The sequence below is a fragment of the Gavia stellata genome, chromosome 9, assembly GCF_030936135.1.
Source record: "Gavia stellata isolate bGavSte3 chromosome 9, bGavSte3.hap2, whole genome shotgun sequence".
NCBI classification, from domain to species: Eukaryota; Metazoa; Chordata; class Aves; order Gaviiformes; family Gaviidae; genus Gavia; species Gavia stellata.
In genome coordinates, this window is record NC_082602.1 from 40,900,269 (window position 1) to 40,926,351 (window position 26,083).

Sequence of the window (26,083 nt, forward strand, 5' to 3'; positions counted from 1 at the left end):
TTTAGTTTAGACTCAGGAAATCGTATTGTGAATATGTGTATTAAACCCTGTACTTAGGATTGTACATTTTATAAAAAGGAAGTCTTGTAAATTTACGCAAAATGTAAACCAGAGAAAATGGTTTTTTTCCAATGGCCCGTGTGCCGTGACTTGTGTTCTCTGATATAATCTCCTAATAACCATATCCTAAACACGTGCTGTTTGGTTCAGTGCTGAAGCAGTGATTGGCAGGCCTAAGACAGGGCTGGGTTGATCAATTACAGAATTTTACACATATTTTTGTATTGTGATTCATATGATATCTATCAAGAGACTTTCTATTCATTTGTAAAATACATAAAGTATTGTAAACTTTTAATAAAAAGAGCTGGTTTAAACCTTCAAATGAGAGAAGCTGGTTTGGTCCCTTGCCTGGGTGGCACAAAGGAAGCCTTCGATTAGGTACAGTACCTTCGCCGGGTTTTCTTCCGCAGTGCAAGAACTCTTCAGCCGCTTCTTAACCTCCCCCTGAAACGCTGGCTAAACCGGGGCTGGAAGACGCCCTGGCGAACCCCCGGCAAGGCCGCCGCCCCGCCCTCAGCCGAACGGGACCCTCCTCATCGCCGCACCGCCGGCGGGACGCGGCCACCGCCCGACCGCGGGGCAGGGGCCGTCCCGGGCGGGGCGGGACGCGGCGGCGCTCGGCGCACCGCCCGCCGCGGGCCGGGGGGACCCTCCTGGCCCCGCCGCCGGCTGCGCGGGCTCGGGAGGTGTAACCCCCCCCGCCGCGGGCCGCCGCCCGCCCGGGAAGCGCGCCCGCCGTGAGCGGGGCCGTGCCACGCGTGGATGGCCGCGGGCAGCCGGGCGGGGCGGGCGGGGGGGCGGCGGGGGGCGCCGGGCTGCTCTTAACGCGCTTTGCTCCTCTCCCCAGGGCGAGCCGGCCGCAGGAGCGCAGCGGCCGCGCAGCGGCAGCGGCAGCGGCGCCGGCCCCGGGGGGAGCGGCGGGGCCGCCGTGGCGGAAGGGGCCCGCGGGCCCCCGGCCCGGAGCCCATGTCGGGGCGGCGGGAGGAGGCGCTGCCCGCCTGCTTCGCGGGGCTGGGCGCGGGCAGCCCGCGGCCGCGGCAGAAGCGCGGCGGCATGTTCTGCAGCGTGGAGGACGCCTTCGACAACAAGACGCTGGACTTCGCCTCGCTCGGCGCCCCCGGCCCCGGGACCCCCTCCGGCGGGCACCGCCGCGCCCGCGACCCCGGCCCCGCCGCGCCCGCGCCGTCCCCGGGGGCCGCCGCCGCGGGAGAGCCGCCCGACGGCTGCCGGCAGGTAAGGGGGGCCGCCTCCCCCCGTGCCCTCCCCGCCCTCCACCTCCCGCCGGCCCGGCCCGGGGGAGGCAGGGAGCCGGCGGGCAGGCGGGGGGAGCCGCCAACCGCGCCCGACGCCCTCAGCCCCCGCCCGGGGGTAGCAGCGGCCGTCGCCGCTTCTCCGCCCGCGGGTGGCGGAGCCGCCCGGGCCGAGACTCCTCCGGGAGAGCGGGGGGGGGGGGGGGGGGGCGGCCCGTTCCGTCGCATCCCCTCCCGTCCCCTCCCGTCCCTCCCGCCCCGTCGCGGTGCCGCTGGGCGGGCGCCGTCGCAGCCCCGTCGGGCAGAGCCCCGTCGGGCAGAGCCCGGCGCCCGGTAAGGGGGCCCGGGGCCGAGAACAGTCGGGCGGACCGGCTGCTTGCAGGGACGGGCCGAGTGGGCGGTGAGCGGCCACTCCTCCTTCGGGGGACGCGACTTTCACCGGCCCCCACGACCCCCGGCCCCTGGTCCGCGGCTGCGGGGCCGCTCCGCGCGGCGGCGGGACCGGGCGGGGGCTGCGCGCCCCGTCCCGCCGCCGGGCCCGCGGGGCGGTTGTGGCTGCGGGACCGACCCGCTCCGCTCCGCTGCTCTCCCCGCCGGGCCGGCTTTGTCTGCAGCGCCGGGAGCGCGGCCCCGGGCCGGCGGCGGGCGGGGGGAGCCGGGGGCAGCGGCGGGGGGCGCGCGCGCACGCACGCAGGGACGTGCACACACGGGCAGAGGCACAGACAACACAGGCACAGGGGAACGACACAGGCACACACAACACAGGCACACACAACACACGCATACACAAACACACGCACACACAACACACGCACACACACACAACACGCGCACACACAAACAACACACGCACACACAACACACGCACACACACACAACACACGCACACACACACAACACGCGCACACACAAACAACACACGCACACACAACACACGCACACACAACACACGCACAGACAAACGCGCACACGCGCGCACAGGCGGAGCGCGGCGGGAGGATGTCGCACCAGGGCAAGAAGAGCATCCCCCGCATCACGGTGAGGGGCTCCCCTGCGCGGCGCGGGCGGGCGGGACCCCCGGGGGCTGCGGGACCGGCCCGACCCGACCCGACCCGACCCGCTGCCGGGCCGGTGGTGCCGGGACCCGTGGGTCCCTCCCAGCCGGCGGGGGTGGGGCGGGGCGGTCCCCGCCGCCCGTGGGGCCGGACACCCGGGGCGCGCTGCTGGGGCTTCCCCCGCTAAGGGGGCCCGGGCCCGGCGCTGCCGGAGCGGCCGTTCCCCCCCCCCCCGAGCCACGGGGTGCGGGCGCGGCGCCCCCCCTCGCCCCCTCCCCGCCCCGCCGGCTCCGCCGCTCCCTTTGTCGGCCGCGGCCCGGCCTGAGCCCGGCGGCCCCGGCGCTTTGTCTGGGCCGCAGCCGGGGTCCCGCCGGCAAAGCCCGCCCGGCTGCGGCGGACAAAGGCAGGCGCGACCCTCACCGCGGCCGCGGGGCCGCCCCGCCGCCTCCCCAGCTGCCCGCGGGGCGCCGGGCCGGCAGCGTGTGTGGGAAACGCTCTCTCCGCGGACTGGGCCGGGCGGGGGGGCGGCTGCCGCCTCGCCCCCGGCCCGCCGCCGGGCGCCGGCCGCGGCAGAGCGCCCGCCCGGGGCCGCCTCCGCGCCGGGTGTCGCCGGCGGAGCGGGCGGCGGCGGCTCCCGGGCCCCGGCCCGGCCGGTGGCGGGGGCAGCGTGCGCTGCCGCGCCGGGCTGCGCGGGAGGGGAGTCCCTCCTCCCGGCGCCGCGGCTGCCGGCAGCGGCGGGGAGACTCTCCAGGTGGCGGGGCCGGGTCTTCCCCCGCTCCGCTCCCCGCGGCGGAGCTCCCTGGAAACCCCCCGGTGGCTGCGGGGCGCTGCGGGAGCCGGCGACGGGCTGCGGGACTCCGCTGCGGGAGCAGATCTCTGGGCGTGCGGGGCTGGAGCTGGGGGGGGCACAGCTGGGGGGGGGGCGGTGGGGTCGGGATGGGGTGAGGATGAGGATGAGGATGGGATGAGGATGGGGATGGGGTGAGGGTGAGGATGAGGATGGGGATGGGGTGAGGATGGAGTGAGGATGAAGATGGGGTTGGGGTGAGGACAGGGATGGGGTGAGGATGGGGGTGGGGGTGAGGATGAGGATGGGGTGGGGGTGAGGATGAGGATGGGTTGAGGATGAGGATGGGGATGGAATGAGGATGAGGATGGGGATGGGGATGGGGTGAGGATGGGATGAGGCTGGGGATGGCATGAGGATGGAGTGAGGATGAAGATGGGGTTGGGGTGAGGACAGGGATGGGGTGAGGTTGGGGATGGGGCAAGGATGAGGATGGGGATGGGATGAGGGTGAGGATGAGGATGGGGATGGGGTGAGGATGGGGATGGGGTGAGGGTAAGGATGAGGATGGGGATGGGGTGAGGATGAGGATGGGGATGGGATGAGGATGAGGATGGGGATGGGATGAGGATGGGGATGGGGTGAGGGTGAGGATGAGGATGGGGATGGGGTGAGGATGGAGTGAGGATGAAGATGGGGTTGGGGTGAGGACAGGGATGGGGTGAGGATGGGGATGGGGCAAGGATGAGGATGGGGATGGGGTGGGGGTGAGGATGAGGATGGGTTGAGGATGAGGATGGGGATGGAATGAGGATGAGGATGGGGATGGGGATGGGGTGAGGATGGGATGAGGCTGGGGATGGCATGAGGATGGAGTGAGGATGAAGATGGGGTTGGGGTGAGGACAGGGATGGGGTGAGGTTGGGGATGGGGCAAGGATGAGGATGGGGATGGGATGAGGGTGAGGATGAGGATGGGGATGGGGTGAGGGTGAGGATGAGGATGGGGATGGGGTGAGGATGAGGATGGGGATGGGATGAGGATGAGGATGGGGATGGGATGAGGATGGGGATGGGGTGAGGATGAGGATGGGGATGGGGTGAGGATGAGGATGGGGATGGGATGAGAATGAGGATAGGGATGGGATGAGGATGAGGATGGGTTGAGGATGAGGATGGGGATGGGGATGGGGATGGGGATGGGGTGAGGATGGGCCCTGCAAGGGGAGGGGCTGTACGGCTCTCCCGTGGGGCAGCCAACACTGAGGCTTCTTTTCATTGATTTTATGGGACAAGGGAAAACAACAAAGATGCAACAAAAGCCTCGCTCCTTTTAAAAACACAATGCAATTCTTTAGTAGGTTTTTTCGTATGCCAGTGATGCTCATTAAAACCCCAGAATGTTTTCCAGAATGTGTAGCATCAGCGCACATTGCTGTGTTGTAAGTCATAGCCACGTGCTCTTGCGTCCCTCCGTTGTTTCTGTGCTCGGGCCATGCTCTCTTTGTGTTGCGCATTTTAGCCTTGGTAATAATTTTTCAGCAACACCAGAGAGCAGGAAAGGGATCCTCTTAAATTCGGCTGCAGTTCCACATTTACATAAATGCCTCTGCTTTCTAATTTTTCTGATTAAAGAGTCTGCAAATCTGACAACTGTGCCACTGTCTTGCTTTGAAGCGAGGAAAGTCCTTGAGGCATTATCTGCCTCCAACAAGACTGTGAAAACTAATGAATGTCAGTAAATTACCAGGTTAATAAGATGCACTTAAAAGCCTCTGTAACCAGAGGTGACGGAGGGGGCAGGCGCATGGCTGAGCTGGGGGATGTTATCTAGCGAATGTTTTAAAACTGCTGAGAACTTCGGTCAGCCTCTGAACCTGCTCTGAAGCAGCTCTCGGGGGGCCTTCGGCTGGTGGGGTGCCTTCTGCCAGGCGGGTCAGGAGCAGCGAAGGCTGGAGCACGCTCCCTTCGGCCGGCTCCGCTCGGAGACGGGCAGCTCCGATCCGAAATGGGGGTGTTCTGGTACCCGGAGCTGTCGGGCTCGGCTGTGCTGCCGGTACACCCCAGGCTGGTACCGCGCTTCATAGGCGGTCTGTGTTCCTCTCACGTGACAACTTTACGTGGTTTCCTTTGCAAAATGCAGTTGGGCTTCGGTGTCGAATAGTTTGGATACTCAACTAAACTTCTATGATTGAAGGGCAAAATATTAAGTCCTAGACTTGATGAAAGCTCAGAATGAGTAAAGTAACATCTAAATACAGTAATCCCTAAAAAAAGTGTGGTTTTTTTCCATTAGAGCGACCGGCTTCTAATCAAAGGAGGAAAAATTGTCAACGATGATCAGTCATTCTATGCGGACATTTATGTGGAAGATGGTTTAGTAAAGTAAGTTAAAAATTTATATTTTATAATGTAATTTCCAAGCATGACTCGGTGCCGTGGAATTTGAACAAGGTTCCTTTCTGTCATTTTTCTCTTGGTAATACGTTCCCTTTTTGAAAAACGAGGACAGCTTTTCAGAATAGTGTCAAGAAATAATGACGTTAGTGTACTTTTGTGGCTGGGACGCCGTATAGAGTGCTGGCAGTTCGTGCTCTGTTTAAGTTGTGCAGGGGACGGAGTTGCGCCGGGTTAAGCTCTGCCAAGGGGCGCGTCAGAAGCAGCGTACGGAGTCCGGCACCGAGACCTCAGCAGCTCCTCTCTCTGAGCAGGGTCCCTCAGGTGGTGGGTGGCCTGGCATGTCCCAGCGCTGCTAACAAGTGCCGGAGCGGTGGGATGGGTGCCGCTGGGCCGGCAGGGTGGGACCCGCGGGGTTCTCCAGCGGACCCCGGCTCCGCTCCCGGTGCCGGCCGAGCACGAGGCGCTCCCTACGTGCAGCTTCTCCTGCCGGGGGAGAACGCGGCCCCGCGGTGTGCGGGGGCCTGGGCAGTGCAGGCGTGCGTGCCACGAGCAGCACTGAGAAGTTGGTTTTGCATCTTCACTTAAAAGTCGTTGCCGGTTAACAGGAGGTCTTAATATTGTTTTCAGACAAATTGGAGAAAACCTGGTTGTTCCTGGGGGTGTGAAGACAGTCGATGCCTACGGCCAGATCGTGATGCCAGGGGGGATCGACGTCCATACCAGACTGCAGATGCCCGTCATGGGGATGACCTCTGCCGATGACTTCTACCAAGGCACCAAAGCAGCCCTGGCAGGAGGCACCACAATGATCAGTAAGATGGAGCAGCATTCCAACGGCCTGCTAACTAGAACATTGTTTAGCAAAATACATTGGGCCCTTTTATCATTGCAGGGATTATTTACCCTCATAGCAGAGAAATGTCAATTTTTGCTGTAGAAATCAAAGCGTTACAAAACTAATTGAAAGGCATTACGTGCCTTTCAGAACCTCCTTCTGTTGCTACACACTTATATTAAAAATATGTAGTTGCTTCTGCTTCACCTCATAAGAGAATAAAATAGAAGCGACCTTTAAACACTTTTTAATACGTTTTTAATAGCTTTGCAAGTGCATTTTTATAAGAGTTTTTCAGCTCTGTGAGCATGGGTTCCATTTTTGTGTTAATGTAAAATAATTTTGATTTCTGTTTGGTTCTTGTTCTGGTCCCAAGGCCCACGGCAGTATGTGACGGAAGGACCAGTCCCAACAAATGCTGGCGTAGCTCCTTACCGATCTCATAGCCGGTACTGTGGGGAATAGGAACAAAGATCAGAGAAGTGCAGAACTGATGGGCTGTGGGGGACTGCCCGCGGAAGCTGCCCAAGGGGGCTGTGCAAAAGTGTGCAAGGACACACTTTGCTCACCGGCCTCTCTCAGATGCTGTGCTAGGTGGGCTGCCTGAAAAGAAGGGATAATAGTAGCTGTAACTTCGAGTTCGTTTGTTCCATTTGTTTCACTTTATCCGGGAAATTTATTATCCTTCATCTTTAATCAATGCTATAAAAATGAGTTAGTATTAAAACGTCTCCTTTTCACAGCAGTAAAGTCTTGCCAGGAATACTGGTGGCTGCTGCCCTCCCCAGGTATTTCTCTAGCCCTTTCCCTGGCACGTGTGCTAACGCTGTGCAGTGTTTCCTCAGTTGACCACGTCTGCCCGGACGCTGGGACCAGCCTCCTGGCTGCCTACGAGCAGTGGCGCGGGAGCGCCGACAGCCAGGCCTGCTGCGATTACTCGCTGCACGTCGACATCCCTCGCTGGCACGAAAGCCTGAAGGAGGAGCTGGAAGCCCTGGTGAAGGACAAGGGTAAGGACAGAAAGGGGGTATTCTGGCAATAACCCTGCAAAAAAACCCCGCATCGTAGTCCTTGCGGTCCAGGCACGCAAGCAAGTCACCATAAGCTATGATAGTTACGGCTGCTCTGCCGCGCTCCTCTTACCAGTGACAGATGGGGTACGTGGAGCTGCCCAGAGAGGCTGCGGAGTCTTCTCCTCCGGAGATATTCCAAACTCTCCTGGACGCATTCCTGTGCAACCTGCGCTAGTGACCCTGCTCTGGGGGGGGTCGGACCAGCCGATCTCCAGAGGTCCCTTCCAACCCCTGTCCTTCTGTGACTCTGTCATTCTGTGACCGTGCTCCTTCGCTGTGGAGGTCTGAGCTACCCATCCTTTGCCGTCGGGGAGAGAGGTGGGGACAGGGGTGTTGACACCGGATTCGTACCGTAACAGCTGGTTCATGCGCCCTCACCTTGGGCAATGTACAGCCCAGTCATGAAAATCCATTTTGGAAACTAAAGGAACGGTATCGGGCACCCTGAGTCAGGCTGCCTGATGTGCAGGAAAGTATTTAAATAAAAACGTTCAAGACGGGGCTTATGGAATAAAACAAAGCTTTAGGCTTTCCACAGAGATTTTGTTTATGCCTGTAATTCCTGCACATCCTGAAGTATCTGCTGGACATGCCTTACTGGAAAGTGGGCCATGGGGCAGGAATTCATGCATTTCATTAATACTTATTTCCATGTTGGAACTACATTTTGCTTTCAGATATGCTAATGTAGAGCTAAATGACTTCAGTGTAATTTGCAGTCTTGCAAGCAAGGCCTTAATTGGTCAATTAACATAGAAATTTGCAGTGAATTTCCTATTAAAATGCAGAGCGACCGAAGTAATGTGGCTGTTCCAAGCTTATACCGGGTATTTTTCATATGTATGTTCACATGAAAGACAGTTTATTTGTAATTTGATCGTAGTTTGGGATTAGTTGTTGCCTCTACCATATAAAATGCAGTGGCAATTCTCCGGCTTTGACTCAGTGCTTCGTGAATCGTCCTTTACGTTCAATAGAAACGATAGCCATTAGGATTGCGTGCAATGCTGTGTGCAAAGTACTGCCCATCTATTTGTCTAGCTAAAGAGCAGTGCACTGCTCTAAATGACGGTGCTCTAATTTTAGAGAGTCTCATCTTTCGCTGTAATTTAGTCTTGGCGCTAATACACTAACTGAAGGAAGTTGGGGATAAACCATACATTGAAACCGCCACTGGAGGGAAAACTCAGACTGGGAGCAATGCGTTTGATTCTCTCCATTCGGCCCAGGTTACAAAGAACCTAAAATCAGCAGTGGGCTATGGGCTGGGGTTTTTTTGGGTTCAGGTGCATCCAAAGACAGGGGTCTTTTGCAGCTCCCGAGCTCCAGGGTTCCGTTCTTCTGGGGACAGTTCCCGTTTCAGCCCTTCACCTTGCTTTGCTTTCAGTCTAACCCCAGCCGGCACAACCCCCCCGGTTCCAACGCCCCTTGCTCAGCCTGTAGCAGGTCACTGAGTTCTCAACCATGACAACAAATACACGTGTCATCTTCTTTTCTCAAGGTGTGAACTCCTTCCTGGTTTTTATGGCCTACAAAGACAAACTTCAGTGCACCGATGCCCAGGTAACAGAGCCAGCCAGCGTCCAGGGCGCGTCAGCACCCGCGCTTTCAGTGTGGACTGTGATTTGTCTGACGTTGGGCAACCCGCTGTCTCTTGGCAGATGTACGAAATATTCTGCATTATTCGAGACCTGGGGGCCATTGCCCAAGTGCATGCTGAAAACGGAGACATCATCGATGAGGTACAGTTTTTATATTCATTTAAATTAAAGGTTGACCAGAGTGTTTCGATTTAAGGTGAAGTGCTTATTGAGTGCACCCTCAGTAAGTTTGCAGACAACACCAAGTTGGGTGGGAGTGTTGATCTGCTGGAGGGCAGGAGGGCTCTGCAGAGGGATCTGGACAGGCTGGATCCATGGGCCCAGGCCAATTGTGTGAGGTTCAACAAGGCCAAGTGCCGGGTCCTGCACTTGGGTCACAACAACCCCGTGCAACGCTCCAGGCGTGGGGACGAGTGGCTGGAAAGCTGCCCGGCGGAAAAGGACCTGGGGGTGTTGGTCGACAGCCGGCTGAATGTGAGCCGGCAGTGTGCCCAGGTGGCCAAGAAGGCCAACGGCATCCTGGCCTGTATCAGAAATGGTGTGGGCAGCGGGAGTAGGGAGGGGATCGTGCCCCTGTACTCGGCGCTGGTGAGGCCGCACCTCGAATGCTGTGTTCAGTTTTGGGCCCCTCACTCCAAGAAGGACATTGAGGTGCTGGAGTGTGTCCAGAGAAGGGCGACGGAGCTGGTGAGGGGTATGGAGCACAAGTCTGATGAGGAGCGGCTGAGGGAGCTGGGGGTGTTCAGTCTGGAGAAGAGGAGGCTGAGGGGAGACCTCATCACTCTCTACAACTACCTGAAAGGGGGTTGTGGGGAGGTGGGTGTTGGTCCCTTCTCCCAAGTGACAAGTGACAGGACAAGAGGAAATGGCCTCAAGTTGCGCCAGGGGAGGTTTAGGCTGGATATTAGGAAAAATCTCTTTCCTGAGAGAGTGGTGAAGCATTGGAAGAGGCTGCCCGGGGAGGTGGTGGAGTCACCATCCCTGGAGGTGTTCAAGGAACGTGTGGATGTGGCACTGCGGGACATGGTTTAGTGGGCATGGTGGGGTTGGGTTGGTGGTTGGACTTGATGATCTTATGGGTCTTTTCCAACCTTAGTGATTCTGTGATTCTGCTGACTTTAAGAGATGGGCTGTAGTGTCTAGTGGAAGGTGGAGCAGTGCCAGCACGCTTTTAGCCTTCTGTTGGTGCTGCAGATTCAGTAGGGATCGGTCCAGATGAGAGAAGGAGGAGCAGCCCCCTGGGGAGGAGGACCAGTGAGCATTTCTCAGTGTCTGCTGTCGGCAGGGCGTCACCCTGGTCGCTCACCTCCGAGATCTCTGGCAAAAGGCAAGCCGAGTTGAGCTCGTGGTCTTGCAGCAGAGCAGGCTCGGTGTGCCCGTGCGTGTGGGCACCGAGCCTTGCAGCAGCCAGGGGAACGGAGAAACCGTGCTCCTGCGTCCTGCCCCTGCGCAGGGGATCTGGTCCCTGGTATAAGCTGAATACCCAGGCTTGGAGGGGAAGGGCTGACAGGAGACCCTGCGGTAGCAGCGTCTGCGGGCAGAAGAACCTGCAGGAGGATCGGGGGCGCCTGCTAAAATCAGCAGCATCCTCCCAATTCCTTGCACCCGCTTGGGTGTTGTCACAGAAATCTTTACAAAGACTGTTAGTGCTTCCCAGCAAGTATGTTTTGGAGCTTCTTAAAGGATGTCTGACTGCCTTAAGTGACACTTTGTCACATTATCTACCTTGCTAAGAAGTCCTGAGTACTTGAGAAAATAAAGAGATTTGGATCTTTTGAAGTAACGTACATTACACTTGGCAGTATTTTATCTGCAAAAACGGTACTCAGGAACTTCCTTGGTATTGCCGACTTGGCTCATGTTGGTTATTTTTCCTTTTTACCTTTAGAAAAGAACATCTTAGATACATACTGCAATGAGATGACACAAGGTAGAACTAGACTTGTACTTCCTTGTGGCTTAAGGTCACACAAGTGTTCAGTCTGGTGTGGGAGGAGAGTTTAAAATGAAAGCAGGATCCCAATCCTTCAGATGGGCTTATTTGAACAAACAGGATAAAAGCTAATTCCCACCTCCCCGGGGTTTTATCTGGGAAGCCTTTTCTTCGGCGGGCTGTGAAACATCATGTGATCCCAAGCAGTTCAGTATCTTTAGAAGTATTTCTTTAAGCTGCCAGCGCAATGACACTCGAGCCCTGGGGACAAACTCAGAGGATATCTGCAACAGGAAAACGGAGAAATAACCATTCTCTAAGAGCAGTCCGTAGTGTTGAATAATGTCCTTGCATCTAATGCCAGCTAAGTGGGAGCACTACATGATACAGAACATCACAGAAGGGAAACGGGAGGAGGTGTGTGCTAGACATCTGCTTTCAAAGGCACTGTGAGTAACCTGGGTGCAACCCGGTGTTCGTTCCAGCTTCTGTCACCCTGGGGTCCCTGCAGGGACTTGGTTCGTGCCCGGCGTGAGGTGAGGCTGTGGCAGCGGGGACTGAGTGTGTTGCTCTGGGGGAGCTGGTGCTGCCGGAGCAGCGGGGCTGGGTGGGAGAGGACGTGGGCACAGCCAGGCGGGGATGCTGGGCTCCAGCCCAGGTGCTGGGGCACGTGGCCGTGCGGTGGCTCTGCTAAACCTCCCCTCCCGCCGCCGCCTCCCCCCCAGACTGCGGGAGGGCAAGCAGCAGCAGCAGCCTTTTGTCTGAGCCACATCCCCGCTGCTGCGTGGCGAAGTGCACCAGGGACAGGGACTGCGTGTGGCCGTGGCTGTGTGACTTACTGGGCGAAGCTCTGGCACCTGCTGTGCCCGCTGCCAGCCTCAAGTGCCTCGCACCCATCTCCGCTTCCTCCGAGGGATTCTCGGAGCAGCCTCAGGCAGCCTCGGGTCCGGGGGAAACATCTGTTCCTTCCCGGTAGCCGCGCGCCACACCTAGTGCTGCCGTAGAGTGTGGAGGAATGGCTTAGTAACAAGGGAGACGATCTGATTCCCATGAGCAACCCCGTCTCTGATGAGGGGGAAGGCTCAGAGGAAACCGCTAACTGTCCTTGAAAGCCTGATGTGATAAGAGACAGTGGAATGGTAAACAAGAAGAAGGAGCTACATTCGCGAAGAGGAGAAGTGCTCTTGTGCGTGCACAAGAGCACTGTACCATTCTCACTCGCCGCCTTGGTGCGTGAACAGAGGCTGTAAGCCAATTATACAACTGTTGCGGACGCGTGTTCTTGGCATCTGTCTATATGTACTCTGTAAGCTTGAATAAAGGGGAGAACGACTATACTCATATTGAGATTCCATCGTTACTCCGGGTCCGTCTCCCACTCCAACAGTAGAGTAAGCAGTGACGGCCTTAAAATCCCACGTCCTCCAGAAATGTGGCTGGGTTTGAAGAGTGGGGAAGGTCCAAGGGACACAGCAGTTCCCAGTCCAGAAATGCTTCCACAGCATGAGGTGGGTCTACTAGGAAGTAGTTTTGTGGAGTGTCACAGCTATAAATGGTATTGCTGAGTCGTGTTCATGAATTTCCATCACCCTTCAGGTACTTCTGAAAAGGTGTTCCGTGTCCCACGTTGCTTCGGACAGGTTGCTCATGTCACTGACTGCTCTTCCGTTCATCTCTGTCCACCTAGGAGCAAAAGAGGCTGCTGGAACTCGGCATTAGCGGGCCGGAAGGGCACGTCCTCAGCCGCCCCGAGGAGGTAACGTCTCCAGTCCTTCAGCGGAGCTACCCAGGGGTTTAGAACAGCCGCTGCGGCTGTAGCAGCGGCGCCCTGAGACATTTTCTGCCTGTGTTCTGGTGTCCGCAGGTGGAAGCGGAGGCAGTGTACCGTGCAATTACCATCGCGAAACAAGCCAACTGCCCCTTGTACATCACCAAAATAATGAGCAGAGGTGCAGCAGATGTCTTAGCTCAAGCAAAGAGAAAAGGTAAAGCGTTGTTTCATGTTTGCACACTAATTGAGCCTGTTTAAGTATGTCCAGGAATATCATTCTAGCTGCAAGGTTTAAGAACTCGTTACCACCCAAGTTCTCTCACCTTTGAAGGGTGCTAAAACTTGGTGTTGGCTTTTCTTCGCAGAGTGTGCCAGAGCTAATTGCTCTGAGCTGGAACCATTTGAGATGTGCTTGAAACTTTGACACCTGAATCTCAGTAGACGCAGCTGAAAAAAAAGGGAGTAATTCACTTGCAATCATTTGTCTTGAACTAAATGGAAAATGCATCTGGAGCAAGGTCCGAATTCAAACTGGGTGTAGAGTGGGAAGAGCTGGAAGCAGTCCTGCTGGGAGCGAGACAGAAGGCCATGCCCAGGGACAGACGGGGGTCCATGGCCACCTCTGCCCCCAACCAGGAGCCTCTGCCAGAGACTCTCCTTTGATTTAGAGGAAGGCGTGATGGCTTGTAGATACGAATGTGTGTTCGGTCTAAGGAGAAAATAAATGGGTTCAAAACTTGTTTTGGCAGCATTTCCCAGTCGCATGAGATAATCTGAGGGATTAACGTGAATGTAAAAAGCTGAAATACTGAGAACACTGAAGATAAGTGAAACCATCTTGTATCGTTAACGGCGGTATTTGTCTGCGCCGTGTGAAAAGAGGCTGCAGGACACGTGGCACGTTTGCACTCATTAATTGATTGCTCCGTAGGCACGGTCGTGTATGGAGAGCCCATTACCGCCAGCCTGGGCACCGACGGGTCGCACTACTGGAGTAAAAACTGGGCCAAAGCCGCAGCCTTCGTCACGTCTCCCCCCATCAGCCCGGACCCCACCACGCCGGATCATCTCACCTCCCTCTTGTCCTGGTGAGTTCCGTCTCGGCACGGATGCCTGAGCGCATCTGTCGTGTTTGCATCCCACCTGCATTTGTTGGAACGCCGTTTACCGTAACAGCATCGCCTGCAGAGCAGGGGCTGGCCGGGGGTCGCAGCCCCTGACCTCCCTGGCTTGGCCCCCCCGCCTTTCGCCGGTGGGTAACAGCCTCCCTGTTCCTGGGGGCACCCCCAGTCTTCTCCCGTACCGGGGCACTGTGGGGTGCAGCAGCACAGCGAAGGCTAGCACGCAATTCAGCCTTCCCCTTGATGTTATAATCAGCGTGGGAAGAATCATCTATCAATTGTTGCACTTTTCCATATCAAAAGAATAAATCTTCGGGCAAGGAGCCAGGCGGCTCTTTCAAAAAGAGTCTAAATTATGCTTTGATGAAGCCAGGTAATAGTTGCCAGGTTTTTCCTGTAAAAATCAGGCTCACGCTGCCCTTTTCATCCTCCAGAACTGGAGCGGAGGAATGCGCAGCATCCCGTGGGATGGGCAGGACATCCCAGCACAGGAGGGACAGCAGTCACTGCCGCTCTGCCTCGCTGTGTCCCAGGGAAAGCCTCCTGCGCTGCTTTGGCATTAAAGCAAAAAGGATTTTATCGGAAGCGGTGTCGGGCATTTGCAAGATTTTAAAATGTGTGAAACATAAGCTTTTAGGGCACATCACCGTGCAGGGTTGTTTCGGTGTGTTAAGTTAGGCAGCAAAGCCCCGGGGGCCGGCAGGAGCATCCCTGGAGCCGTGCAGGGACCAAGCGGTGCTGGCAGCCCAGACTGGGCAGGGAAATAAAAATGGGCAGGGAAATAAAAACAGGCAGGGAAATGCCAACCCCCGTGTGCTGGGGCTGTATCCAGGGACGCAGCCGCCAAGCTGTTAATCACGGTTGGAGCTTTGCCACGGGCCAGGGTTTCACATTTCGCAGCAAATACACACCAAATTTGTCACTGCTGCCTTGCAGAAAGCAGTTCGCAGCGGAGGGGTTGCATTCCGGCGCCTGCAGCTCGGCCCTACACCTTCTCAGCGGGCTGAGCGGCAGCAGGCAGCAAAGCTCCCTGCCTTCACTGCGGTTCGGTGGGGGCGGAGTCGGAAAAATCAGGTCCAGAAGTATGTGTGAAGGATTTTCCAGATGGGATGAGGGATGTAATTGTAAAAGAATTGCATTCAATATATATTCTAAAGGAGAAACGAACATTTCTTAGAATTCCCTGAAATGGGATTTTTTTTTTCCCAGAAGGATAAACAGTTGTTAACAAGAGAAAAGTGTTTCACTTTAGTACATCTTAACAAAGTCTATGAAGATACCTCAAAACCTTTAATGTGCTCTTAAAAGAGGCAATAGAGTACAAGCTTAGTTCAATCTAGCAGAGCTTTGACATAAATGCGGAGGCATGCTCCCCGGCTCATCAAGCCACACATGCTCGGTTCTCTTCTTGCCCTGCCTGCCAGCATCGACCCAGTTCCTCCCACTGTAGTGTGTGACAGTACATAACATTTGGGTTTATCCAGGATCTTGTTTCATTTAACCATATCCTTGCTTTAAAAGAACCTTGCTTGGACAACCATTTCCTAAAATAATCTGAGGTTCAAAGGGGAGGTACAAAGATTAAAATGTTGGCTGCAGTAGTAAAAATAATAGCTGGTTTTGGAAAGAATATAAATAGTGCTTATGAGGCTGCTGTTCACATCTTTTAGATGATTCCTGTGCTTAATTCCTGTATAAATTAGTAGGGTGAGATGCCTCTGTGTATCTGTAAAAGTTGCCTTTTAACTTGACTTCCCCTGGGCTCTGCGGATCGTAAGTCGCCTGCCTTTCCAGCCGGCGTTGGTGAAACCCATCCGTACCAAACAGACCGAGCACGACCCCCACGAGCCGTGAGTGCCCCGGGCGGTCTTCCAGGCGAGGGTGGCTGTCGCCCGCCGAGAGGAGCGGTGTCACAGGGAGGGGAGGTGGTCGTGGTGCCGAGAAGGCCGTCTGCGCCGTCGGGTGCCTCCTCTGACCGCCTCTGCTGTGCTTTGCCTAGCGGGGACCTGCAGGTTGCGGGCAGCGCTCACTGCACCTTCACCACCGCGCAGAAGGCAGTGGGGAAGGACAACTTCACCCTCATCCCCGAGGGAACCAACGGCATCGAAGAGCGGATGTCGATAATTTGGGAAAAGTGTGTGGTAGGTACTCAAATAACGCTGATTCTTTGCGACGCTGCGAGTGCACGTGAGCAGTGCTAGTGCGAGGTGATGTCAGCGTCCTTGTTAATTCAGACGAGCGAGGAGGTGTGACATTGTCTAGACTGCTGCTTCGGAGGCGCTTGCTAACGAGAGAAAATGTGACACCCGAATGCCTTCAAAGTGCCTTCAGAGGCTTTGGTATGGGGATCATCCCCACTTGCAGTCACAAGAGAAAGTCCCTCCAGCAAATTTTCCTACGGGTAAGACACGACGTTCCTCTTCCCCGGTGCTTGCAGGAGGCCTGGGGAGGCGGACGGGGACAGAGCATCTCTCCCTCGGTGGCCGTGGCCGTGGCCATGCCTGCCAGCTGCCCGGTCGCCCCAGGCCCCACCGGTGGGGACGCGTTCCCGCAGCACCTCCGAGCCTGCCGGGCAGGGTTGCTCTGCTGCTGAGGGAGAGCTGCGCTACACACGCGTCTGGCCGGTGGGAGCGAGTCCCGTGTCCCTGCACGGCGGTGCACCCTGCCCTCCCGAGGAGCATCCCTGGGAGGCTCTAGCCTGCATCCCACGGAGCAGACATCTCTGGGCAGACTTCCAGGAGCTTGGGAACCAAGCCACCCTGAAGTCTCCGTCTTAGGTAGGCTTTCTTCACAGATGAATAGAATTTATCTTAAGATAATAAATAAAGATGATAAATAGCGCTGTTTAGGTTCACTTCCAGTCTTTCTTCATTGAAATACCCTTAACCGTCTTTGGTGAATGGGAGACGACTGTACAGGGAGTTGGAGCTACCAGTGAAGGTCTTGTTTTCCCCCGGCCACGGGGACGGGGCTGCTGCCCGCTGCTGGGAGTGGGGCACGTCTCCGGTGATGGTCCTTCTTCCCTTCTCTTTCCCAGGTCTCCGGGAAGATGGATGAGAACGATTTTGTAGCGGTGACCAGTACCAATGCTGCCAAGATCTTCAACTGCTACCCCAGGAAGGGGCGCGTCGCTGTGGGCGCTGACGCAGACTTGGTTTTGTGGAACCCCAAGGCTACTAAAATCATCTCAGCAAAAACCCACAATCTGGTAAAATATTTTTTTAAATTATTTTCTTGAACTGGTTTCAGAGGCAGAAGAGAGCAGTAAAGCAATTATGTCTTCAGATGAGAAAGATCAGATCATTCAGCAAGGGAGGAGCTGTTTATGTGGATAAAGTGATGAAGGACCTTGCATTTCCTTTTTAAAATACCAGCAAATGAAAATGCCCTTTGCTTGCTGTAAAGCTGGGGAATGGGGAGGGGGTAGGACTGTAACTGAGTCGCAGAGTGACTGCTCTGAGGCAGTCTGTCTCTGGGACACAAATTTTACCATCGGTGTACTCGCAGTGGACTAGAGAAATGTAAGTGCCGAACGTGTTTTAAGTATTAAACTGCTAATATAGTTCAATATTTCGGCATCCCTCCCGAAGAGCCAGACCCGTTCCTGTGCGGGCGCCCGTCCTCCGCGGGCGCTGCCTGTCCGTAGGGGTGACTCATTCGGGAGAGATTCGGGTGCACCTTAATGGCGTTTTAGCCGTGGTTTTCCAGGCCATGGACGTCCTCAAACTCATTTCCAACGTGAGCCTCAGACAGAAAGCTGCAGCTGAAAGAGAGAGGGGGGTGAGGTGTTGTGAGGAGTGCTGGCGGCAGAGCATTAGTTAATGTAGAAACATTTTGTCTCGTGTTGTTTTTTTCACCAAAATGCTTTTTATTGTAGAAAATTACCATTATGACTGAAATATTCAGGTCTTGCCTTTAAAAAAGAGAAACGGGTTTTTTTGGTCCAGAAAATTATCTTCCGCTTTTTTATAATGCCACATTTTTTCACTGTAAGGTTTATTTTTTTGATAGTTTGCTAGTGGTAGTAATGGGAGCATTTGATGAAAGTGACAGGATTTTGCATTTCCCGCAAAACATTTCCGTACCTGTTTTGGTAGCAGACTTGCAGTGACTTGGAAGAAATGACAAGAACTTCTGTCCCCAAGCGGAGAACTTAAGCAGAGCTCCTCTGGGGCTTAGAGAGAATGAATTGTTCGGGTGCAGTAACAGCCTAGTTTGCGCCAGGAGTGCTGCGTTGCTGCGTTCTTCTGGGCAAGTGCTGAGTGTTCTGAGGATTTCCTTTCTCCATTCCAGTTTGCTTTAGTTCATCCAGTTAGAAGAACCTTATTATTTGAAATGTGAAGGGTTAGTTAAGTACAACTGATTGTGCACGAGGACCAAGGTACAGAAATGGGGGCGTGTATAGTTGGCTAGACTGTCACCTTCTCTTCTTCAATATATTGAATAACTTGGTTTGTTCTTTCCAGAACGTGGAGTACAACATATTTGAAGGCACCGAGTGCCACGGTGTTCCGACCGTGGTCATAAGTCAAGGAAGAATTGTTCTTGAAGATGGAAACCTGTTTGTCACCCAGGGGTCAGGTCGCTTCATTCCTAGAAAGACGTTCCCTGATTTTGTTTATAAAAGGATAAAGGCAAGAAACAGGGTAAGGAGAATTCTGTTTGCAGTAATCACGTATTTTTGTTGCGATCTCTCTGTGTTATTGTATTGGCAGTTGCTGTTATAGTAAGCTTCCTGATGGCGTAGGCAACAGAAACAAGAATATTATTAATATTATTAGGCCTTGGAAATTTGTAATGTTGTCATGACACTGCTTTGGCGTGTGGCTTGGCACATTAATCAATAATGCCTATTTTAGTATTACAACTAATAATACTAGTTTATTAGTATTATTTGCCTGTTATAAAGTTATAAAGCAAAAACATGAGTTCTACCAAATCTGGTTTTGTTTGGTTTGTATTGAGGTAGAAGGGAGGAATTCCTCTCTACCTGTATTAGGAAAGTTTGTGTTATGTTCTGTCTGTTGCGGAAGCAGACAGCCCGTGCCGTGTTTTTATCATAAAGGCTGGAGTTTGCTAAACACAAGCCTTGACGCGCAGCGAGCTGAGGTCCCTGCTCTGGCGGGGTGATAACCGGGCGTCAGCCCAGGCAGTGAGGGGTTGGTTTGTTCAGTTAATGCGTTCGGGCAGGCGTGTTCGGGACTTTGCAAGCAAGCCGGCAGCCTGCCCGTGCCAGCTCTCCATCCTTGATTTAACCGTAGCTTTTGACAAAAGCTACGCTCAGAAAGAGCATTGGAAAACATTGAGCAGGGTATTTTCTTCACGAGATATGCAGCACGATGAAGACAAAGGTCATGTAAGACAAAAATTTCTACAGAAAATGTTACATACGCCTTGATAACCTATCAGTCCCTGTCTTCTTAATTTGAAACCCAGCAGTTTCATCTTCAAAACAAGTCCCTTCTGACCCTGTGCTGGTCAAAGGGCTGTCCCTGCTTCGCCTGGGAGGAGAAACAGCCTTAAGCAAATCCCTGATGAAACGCTGGTAACGAAGTCGCTACGGCTTTGGCTCCCCTGGCAGCCGTGAGCGCCCAGGGCTGAGCTCACCCTCCCTGCGGGAGGACGTGACGGTCACAGCAGGTGACACCGGCTGGGGCACGCGTCCGTGGGACATTGCCCTCAGGGGAGCGTGGCCGGCACCCCCCCGGCCACCTCTCAGAGCCCCTTTTCCCAGGGGGACACGGCCTTTGCGGGGGGTGCAATGCTATGTTCCTGTGGGGCCAGGCAGCATCCTCCGCTTGGCTTTGAGGGTGGGAAGAGCCGCGGGCTGCCCCGTCCTGCCCGGGCTGCCCTCTCCCCGGGGAGGCGTCTGGTCGGGTCTGTCTGGGGGTGCGGTCTCCCCAGAATCCCTCAGTAGGAGGTTAAGCACAGACAGAAGGACAACAAGTCATTACCTGTATGTTGGTCTGGTTCTCCTTCACCTTAGCTGAAATACGTGCCCTACACCTCTGCTTGCTCCCCACCTCCTAGCTGGCCGAAGTCCACGGCGTCCCCAGAGGGCTGTACGACGGACCAGTCCACGACGTCCTCGCGAGCGCCAAAGCCGTGGCCCCCACCCCGGCGTCCAGGATCGCGCCCTGCGCCGGCAAAGCCCAGGCTCCTCCCGTGCGCAACCTCCACCAGTCGGGGTTCAGCTTGTCCGGTAGGGCGGGGGGCCCCGAAAGTTGGGGGGGCTGCAGGCGGCGGGGGGCTGGTTTGCGTGGGTATCACGAAGTCACGGGCTTGTGTGAGCGGCAGGGCAAAGCTGAGGAATAGAAACTTAATTTTTGCTCACAGGAACTTAATTCTGCTGGGAGGGGTTGGGTTTGTAGAGACTCGCCGAATGATTCCATTTTCAGGAAGAGAAAGACAATTCCTTTGGTCTTTCTGGGTAAGCAGGCAGCGATTCGGCATCGCTCAGCTCAGCGTTCTGCAGAAATCTGCCCAGCAGCTTTAGGGACCGTGGAAAGCCAATGCTCTGCCATAAATGACTTTTGTAATGTTGTTTCCTAGCTGGTTGAAATCAGACAGATCGCAGATTGTTTAATAAGTGTACAAGGTCCCGCCTTTTATTATATAGAAACTGTTTATTACAGGAAAGACATTTATAATGTTTTCCAGAAAGAAGCAATAAAAAATAAAGATGTTCAGGCAAATAAAGCCGTTCCAAACTATACTATGATAATATAGTGTCCAAAATGATATATAACGAAACTATGAGTATTTCCCACAAAGGAAATGTTTTATGCTTTGTGCATTTAAAGCAGCGGGATTCCCACACCGTGCCAACAGCACACCCCATGCCTGTCCTCTTCCCTAGGGTCGCAGGCAGACGACCACGTCGCCAGACGCACGGCTCAGAAAATCATCGCCCCGCCGGGTGGACGGTCCAACATCACCTCGCTGTCCTGACGGCCCCCGTGCCGGCGGGGCAGCCCGGGGGCTGCGCTCTCCCCCCGCGCCACCGGCGTGCCGGCGTGGCTATCCCCACCGCAGCCACCGGCGGGGCGTGCTCGGGTCCTGCCGGGGCCGGGTCCAGCCGGGAAGGGGACGGTGGGTTGCCCTCAAGCTCAGGATGGAAAGCGAGCATTCGCAGCTGCCCCAGCCCCTTCTTCTCATAGGTAGAAAATAGAGTAACCCCCCCGAGAGGTAGCGCTCCCATCTCGATTTCTCCCAGTCTGTATTTCTTCACTAGCTACTCAGAAAGCCCTTACCTCGTGCATGTGGGCACCTAGACGTACTCTTGGAAGCACGCTCAGCCATGCTGCTGGCTGGCTTGTGGCCAGGATGAAAATGAAGGTGCATTTTGTCTGGAATACGCTCCTTTCTAGTAGCAATGACTGCCCTTTCTAGTCGAAGGACTTTTAACCGATAAGTACTTCCCACCCTGTATGGTTTTAATACAGTGAATTGCATCTCATCTGCAGCATTGCCGAGCCGATCGCTACACCATCTCCCTGCACAGCCCTGGCCGTGCTCCAGCAGTCACCATCACTGTGCCCGTGAGCCAGCGTGGCTGTGCGGGACGGCAGCGCGTCCGTCTGTCCCTGCAGTGCTCACAGCCTCAGCGGGGTGGGTGCAGGCGCCCCGTGTCCCGGGCCAGGGCGGGTGCTGGCTGCTCCTGGGACCCCGAGCCGTGGTGGATGCAGCGGTGGGCTGTAGTCTTTCTGTTAGGCTTGTTTTTTAAAGATTATTTATACAGTTTTTCAAGAACCAAGTGTAAGTCTTATACCCAGTAACAAGGCTCATTTGAAGGCCAGTTGCATATGACAAACTCTTTTATAAAGGTTATTATAGCCCGTTTATTATATTTAAAGGTATGTAAAGTAAAGGTGAACCTCTATGCCACAAAGCTATGCATGTACCTCTAATAGAATGGCCCGCCATTCGTTTTCTGTTCCTTGCTTTGAATAAAGTTTGTTGGAAATCATAAAATGATAAAAGCGGTTCATCCAGCTTATTCCATTTTTGTGTTTTCTTCCTTTGGGATTTTACATACGAAGGTTTGTAACATCCGTTCATAACTTGCAGGTTACTGTACTCCCCTTTGACAATGAAAAGAGGCTTATTATTAGCTGTGTAGGAGTAATGGAGAATCCCACCCTTCTGCTTAGACCTGGCACGCCTGCCAAGGGCTGCTGGACCAGATTCGGTGTCATGTGGCCGGTTTGCAAACAAAGCTGGAATGCCGTGAGGGTGGGTGATTTTTCCCACTAGGTCAGCAACGCTTCCGATGCCTGCGAGACGCAGCTGCAGTACGAGATGCTGTAACGTGTCTGTGAGATGCAGGTTCTCCTCGGGCAATGTGTCACACTGGGGTTTCCAGCGCTGCCTGAAAGCAGAGAGCAAGACAGGGAACAAAAGAGTTGTGGAAACGTGAGCAAGCATCTGCTCCATGGGTGGAAGCTGAAAACATAGCGTTTGCCAGCTCTGGATACACTAACCCACAGGTTAAATATGTATGAATGTATTATTACCTGAATTCACAAATTTAAACCAGGAAGGGATTTTTTTTTTTTTGGTGGGGCTTTTTTGATGATCTGATCTGACCTACATCTCGTAGCTTAATGCAATGACCTGTAGTAATTCCTGCATCAAACATACATGGAAATGCATTTTTTCATGTATTTTATATTTAATTTTAAACAAATTATTTAATTTCATTTGTTGGTTTTCTGTTTTTTCCTGCAATTGCACCAAGACTATTGAACACCTATTTATTTTCTTTCTTGAGTTTTAGAGTTTTAAAGTGATGGCAGTGGAAACTGCGTAAGGAATGGGGAAGGTAGAAGTGAGTCTGCTGGCAGTGCCCTCTCCCAGCTGCCCAGACATCCGTGGGGTGACAGGGATACCCCCAGCTCGGTAGCACTTAGCAAGGGAAGTTCTGTGATCTCTGCCCTGGAAATATCCCTTTTCCAACAGGCAGGCTCGTTCGTGAAAGGCACCTTGGGACAGCGGGGACCCCAGCAGGAGCTGGAGACACTGTCCCCCCTCCCAGCATCGCCCTGCAGAAGTGGTTTGGGCTGGTCCCCCCCTTCCCCTCCCCAGCTGAGGGCTGAAATCCGCTGCCCCTTCCCCTTGGAGGGGAGGGTTTACATTCGTCTCCTCTGTCAGGGAGCCGATTCCCAAAGGTGGGGCCCCGGGAGGCGCGGAGCTGGCACTGCCGTGCAGCCACCCCAGCCTCCTAAGGCAGGGAACGGGGCTGAGACCCTTTCTGCAGCTCTCCCGGTGCCAGGAGATGCTGAGCAGAGTCCCGGCAGAGCCAGCCGCCTGCGAACGCGGACAGAGCCTCCGGGAAACAAAACCACCCGCGGCACAAACACCATCTCTGTTTGGCCCTAATTTCTTCGGACAGCTTCCCTGCAGGCTCTAGGTCAGGCAGGCACAGGCGGAGGGGAGCGGGGAGATGCGTCGTGCCGTGACCCAGGGCCCGTGCCTGGCTCGGCGGTGGCGGCAGTGAGGCACCGCAGCCGCGCTGGAGGAGCCCGGAGCCCCCACGCCCCGTGTTTGGCGTGGGGATGAACCTCTCACTTCCCAGCAGAATGGCAGTACTATTTAAAAAACAGTAAAATTCAAAGGCAACAATTGCCCAGTCGAAAACAGAGTACGAATGCAGCATATTGGTCCTAAACACATGCACGTTTACAGGCAGCAGAAAATGGCGTGGTGCTAAAATCGAGAGCAGCCCGGCCGAGGGCTGCCGGGAGGTGCCCGGGCAAAGGTGCCCGAGGGCCGCGGGGACACGGCTGCCCCGGCACCGTCGTCTCACCAGCCGCAGCGGAGGAAAGCGGGGAGAGGGATGCCGCAGGGCTCACGCGTGCTGTGTGGAGACAGCCCTGACACTTCCCGAAGCGTGCACATCAGCTGGCAGACAGACACAAATCTAGCACTGCGGTCCCGTGCTCTTTGCTGCTTTTTTCCCAGCTTGTGGCAAACCTTGCCTTGACCGGCTCCGCAGGGTAACCGGGCTGCTCCCCGGCCCACCCCCAGCAGCTGCACCCGCCTGTCCTTCAGGTCCCGCCGCCGAAACAGCGGCACAGCGGAGCTCAGCAGGGAAGAAAAGCAAAGTCTGGCGATGAGCTCGGGGATGGCCGTTCCCTGCTCGTCCCGCCCCGAGGCCGAGCCCCGCAAAGGCTGTTGGCAGCGGTTTAGGCACGGCGATGGCGCGCAGAGCTACAGAGCTGCCTGCATTTGTGGCTGCTGCGGTGGTTTAAGTCCATCAGCTTTTTCACCCCCCGCAATTTAAGGGCAGCGCATGGAGAACTGTCCTCCCCCCGTTACCTTCGCCTTCTCCCCCTTATACAAGGGGGAAGCGACCCAGCTCGTCGGGTGCCCCGTGTGCCCCCCGGCCCTTCGGGGACCCCCGGGGATGCTGCGAGGGGTCACGCCAGCGGCCTCAGATCAGCGGCCGGGCACAGCCCTGCCGAGGCCAGGGCACAGGGCTGCCAGCCGCCGGCGAAGGGCTCTGCAGAGAGCCAAGATAAAGCTCAGATACTGATTGGTCTCGTTCCTTTACCACTTCTTTTGAAGTGAGGAAGAGCCTTTGTAGATGCTTTCTACACTAAGTAAGCCAGCACACTGCGCCGAGAACCGTAATAAATAATTCCCAGTACTGATCAGAGATGAAAGAGAAAAACCAGAGAGCTCCCGAAGTTCTCCGGGGCTGTTTTTATCGAGTTTAAGATACAAAATCCAGGGCTGTGCAGTGAAACACTAAAACGCAGCGAGCCATAGCTGTCGGTGGCTCAATGGTGGGCACTGGGCACCGGGACCGTGCCCTGGCCCCTGCGCGGGCGCAAGCCGGCACACACCTCCCCGCTCTCCCGCCTCATCCCCAGGCACCAGCCCGGCACCAGTCCGGCATGACTTGGAGCCGCGCAGTGCATGTCCCCCGGGCAGGGGCCGGTGTGGGCAGAGGGGACCCAGGCCGGCGGCCGTGCCCAGGGCACTGCTCCTCCTCGCCGAGACCCCAGACCCACCACCAAAAGGGCCCTCAGCCCCACCACTGTAAAGATAAACCCTCCCTAGGGAATTACAAATCCCTTCTAACTGACGCTGGGAAGTGGGATGCTGTAAAACGCCTGGATTCAGCTCTTCCCCTTTTAAGGCCTGTTTTGCAGTTTTTAGGGAGTCTCGCGGCCATGTTCCTGCAGCTCTCGTCCCACCCCTGGCTCTGCGCTAGCGGGGAGCGTCCCACCGGCTCTGCGGGTCCGGCTGGCCTTCAGAAACCTTTCGGCACTTTGCCATTTTCCCAGTTCACGCCTTCACTCAGCCTCAAAACCATCAGCTGGAACTGCCCGGCTTTGCCGGGCACTGCGCCGTGCCACGCCGTGCCACGCCATGCCACGCCATTTGCAGCAGATCAGAAAATAGTCGGCGTATTGACCCGCTCGCTACGCGGCCGTACGGTCCTGCTGCTGCGGGCCAGGGCGCTGCCGTCGGCAGCCGGCCGTGCACAGGCAGCGGGCGGGTGGGATGATCCGGCTGTTACACCAACTGGCGTAATGGAGATGCTGAGCAGCTCCAGGCTGCCGTGTGTAAACCAGAAATGTAATTGTAACATCCACTTTTTGCAAGATTCGATGTTTTTTTTCTACAGATCAATAACCTAGAAATGACAGCAAATACTTGGCAATGTTAAAAATACACATTTATTACTACATATATGCAATGGCTTCTCGCAGTATCTGCAAAAACACAAACTTGTCATAACTTAAATATTCTGTGACATGGTAGAATTTTCATGCAATAAAATTACAGAAAGGTATTAACATAAAATACAAAGATATACTTTACATATGTTTCCACTAAAATAATTTAAAAAAATACCCTACCAAGGCATCAGGATTTCAGCACTGTCCAATGTCAAGTTTATATTATTGGCCTTTTTGCTATTATTTTATTACTCTTATTCTCTTTTTGGCAAGGTATAGAGTAATAAAGAATTGGCAACAGAAGAAACATCAGGACCTGTCCTGGCATTTGCTGTCTACGCAAAATTCCCAGTGAAGTCTGTGGAATTCAATGGAAACACTTAAATATATGCAACTTTGCAAAACTTCATAATACAACAGAGGTAAGAAAACAATCTTATGGTATGGAATTTAAGGAGGATAATTTATAGGCGATGTAGACTTTTCACAGCAAATAATGGCA

General features: G+C 55.0%; 1 protein-coding gene across 2 annotated transcripts; it reads left to right on the forward strand.

Annotated features, from left to right (window-relative positions):
* The first annotated feature begins 1,029 nt into the window (after positions 1-1,029).
* DPYSL4 (dihydropyrimidinase like 4) lies at positions 1,030-20,839 on the forward strand. 2 transcript variants are annotated; one of them, XM_059820845.1, is made up of 14 exons: positions 1,030-1,296; positions 5,451-5,539; positions 6,182-6,366; positions 7,235-7,399; positions 8,964-9,025; positions 9,124-9,204; positions 12,684-12,752; positions 12,861-12,981; positions 13,699-13,855; positions 15,888-16,029; positions 16,926-17,096; positions 18,355-18,534; positions 19,919-20,090; positions 20,748-20,839. In XM_059820845.1, exons 1-14 carry the CDS (start codon positions 1,030-1,032, stop codon positions 20,837-20,839), a joined length of 1,953 nt encoding a protein of 650 aa, XP_059676828.1. The 2 variants fall into 2 exon arrangements, with proteins under 2 accessions (XP_059676828.1, XP_059676829.1); XM_059820846.1 differs by lacking the exon at positions 1,030-1,296 and adding an exon at positions 2,313-2,351.
* The last annotated feature ends 5,244 nt before the right edge of the window (positions 20,840-26,083 follow it).

Bases quoted from the DNA above. Each gene is read 5' to 3' on its own strand.
- DPYSL4 (XM_059820845.1), top strand. From the start codon at position 1,030: ATGTCGGGGCGGCGGGAGGAGGCGCTGCCCGCCTGCTTCGCGGGGCTG. The intron at 13,856-15,887 runs GTGAGTTCCGTC...TGCTTTGCCTAG, and splicing joins CTCACCTCCCTCTTGTCCTG to CGGGGACCTGCAGGTTGCGG. The intron at 17,097-18,354 runs GTAAAATATTTT...TGTTCTTTCCAG, and splicing joins CAGCAAAAACCCACAATCTG to AACGTGGAGTACAACATATT.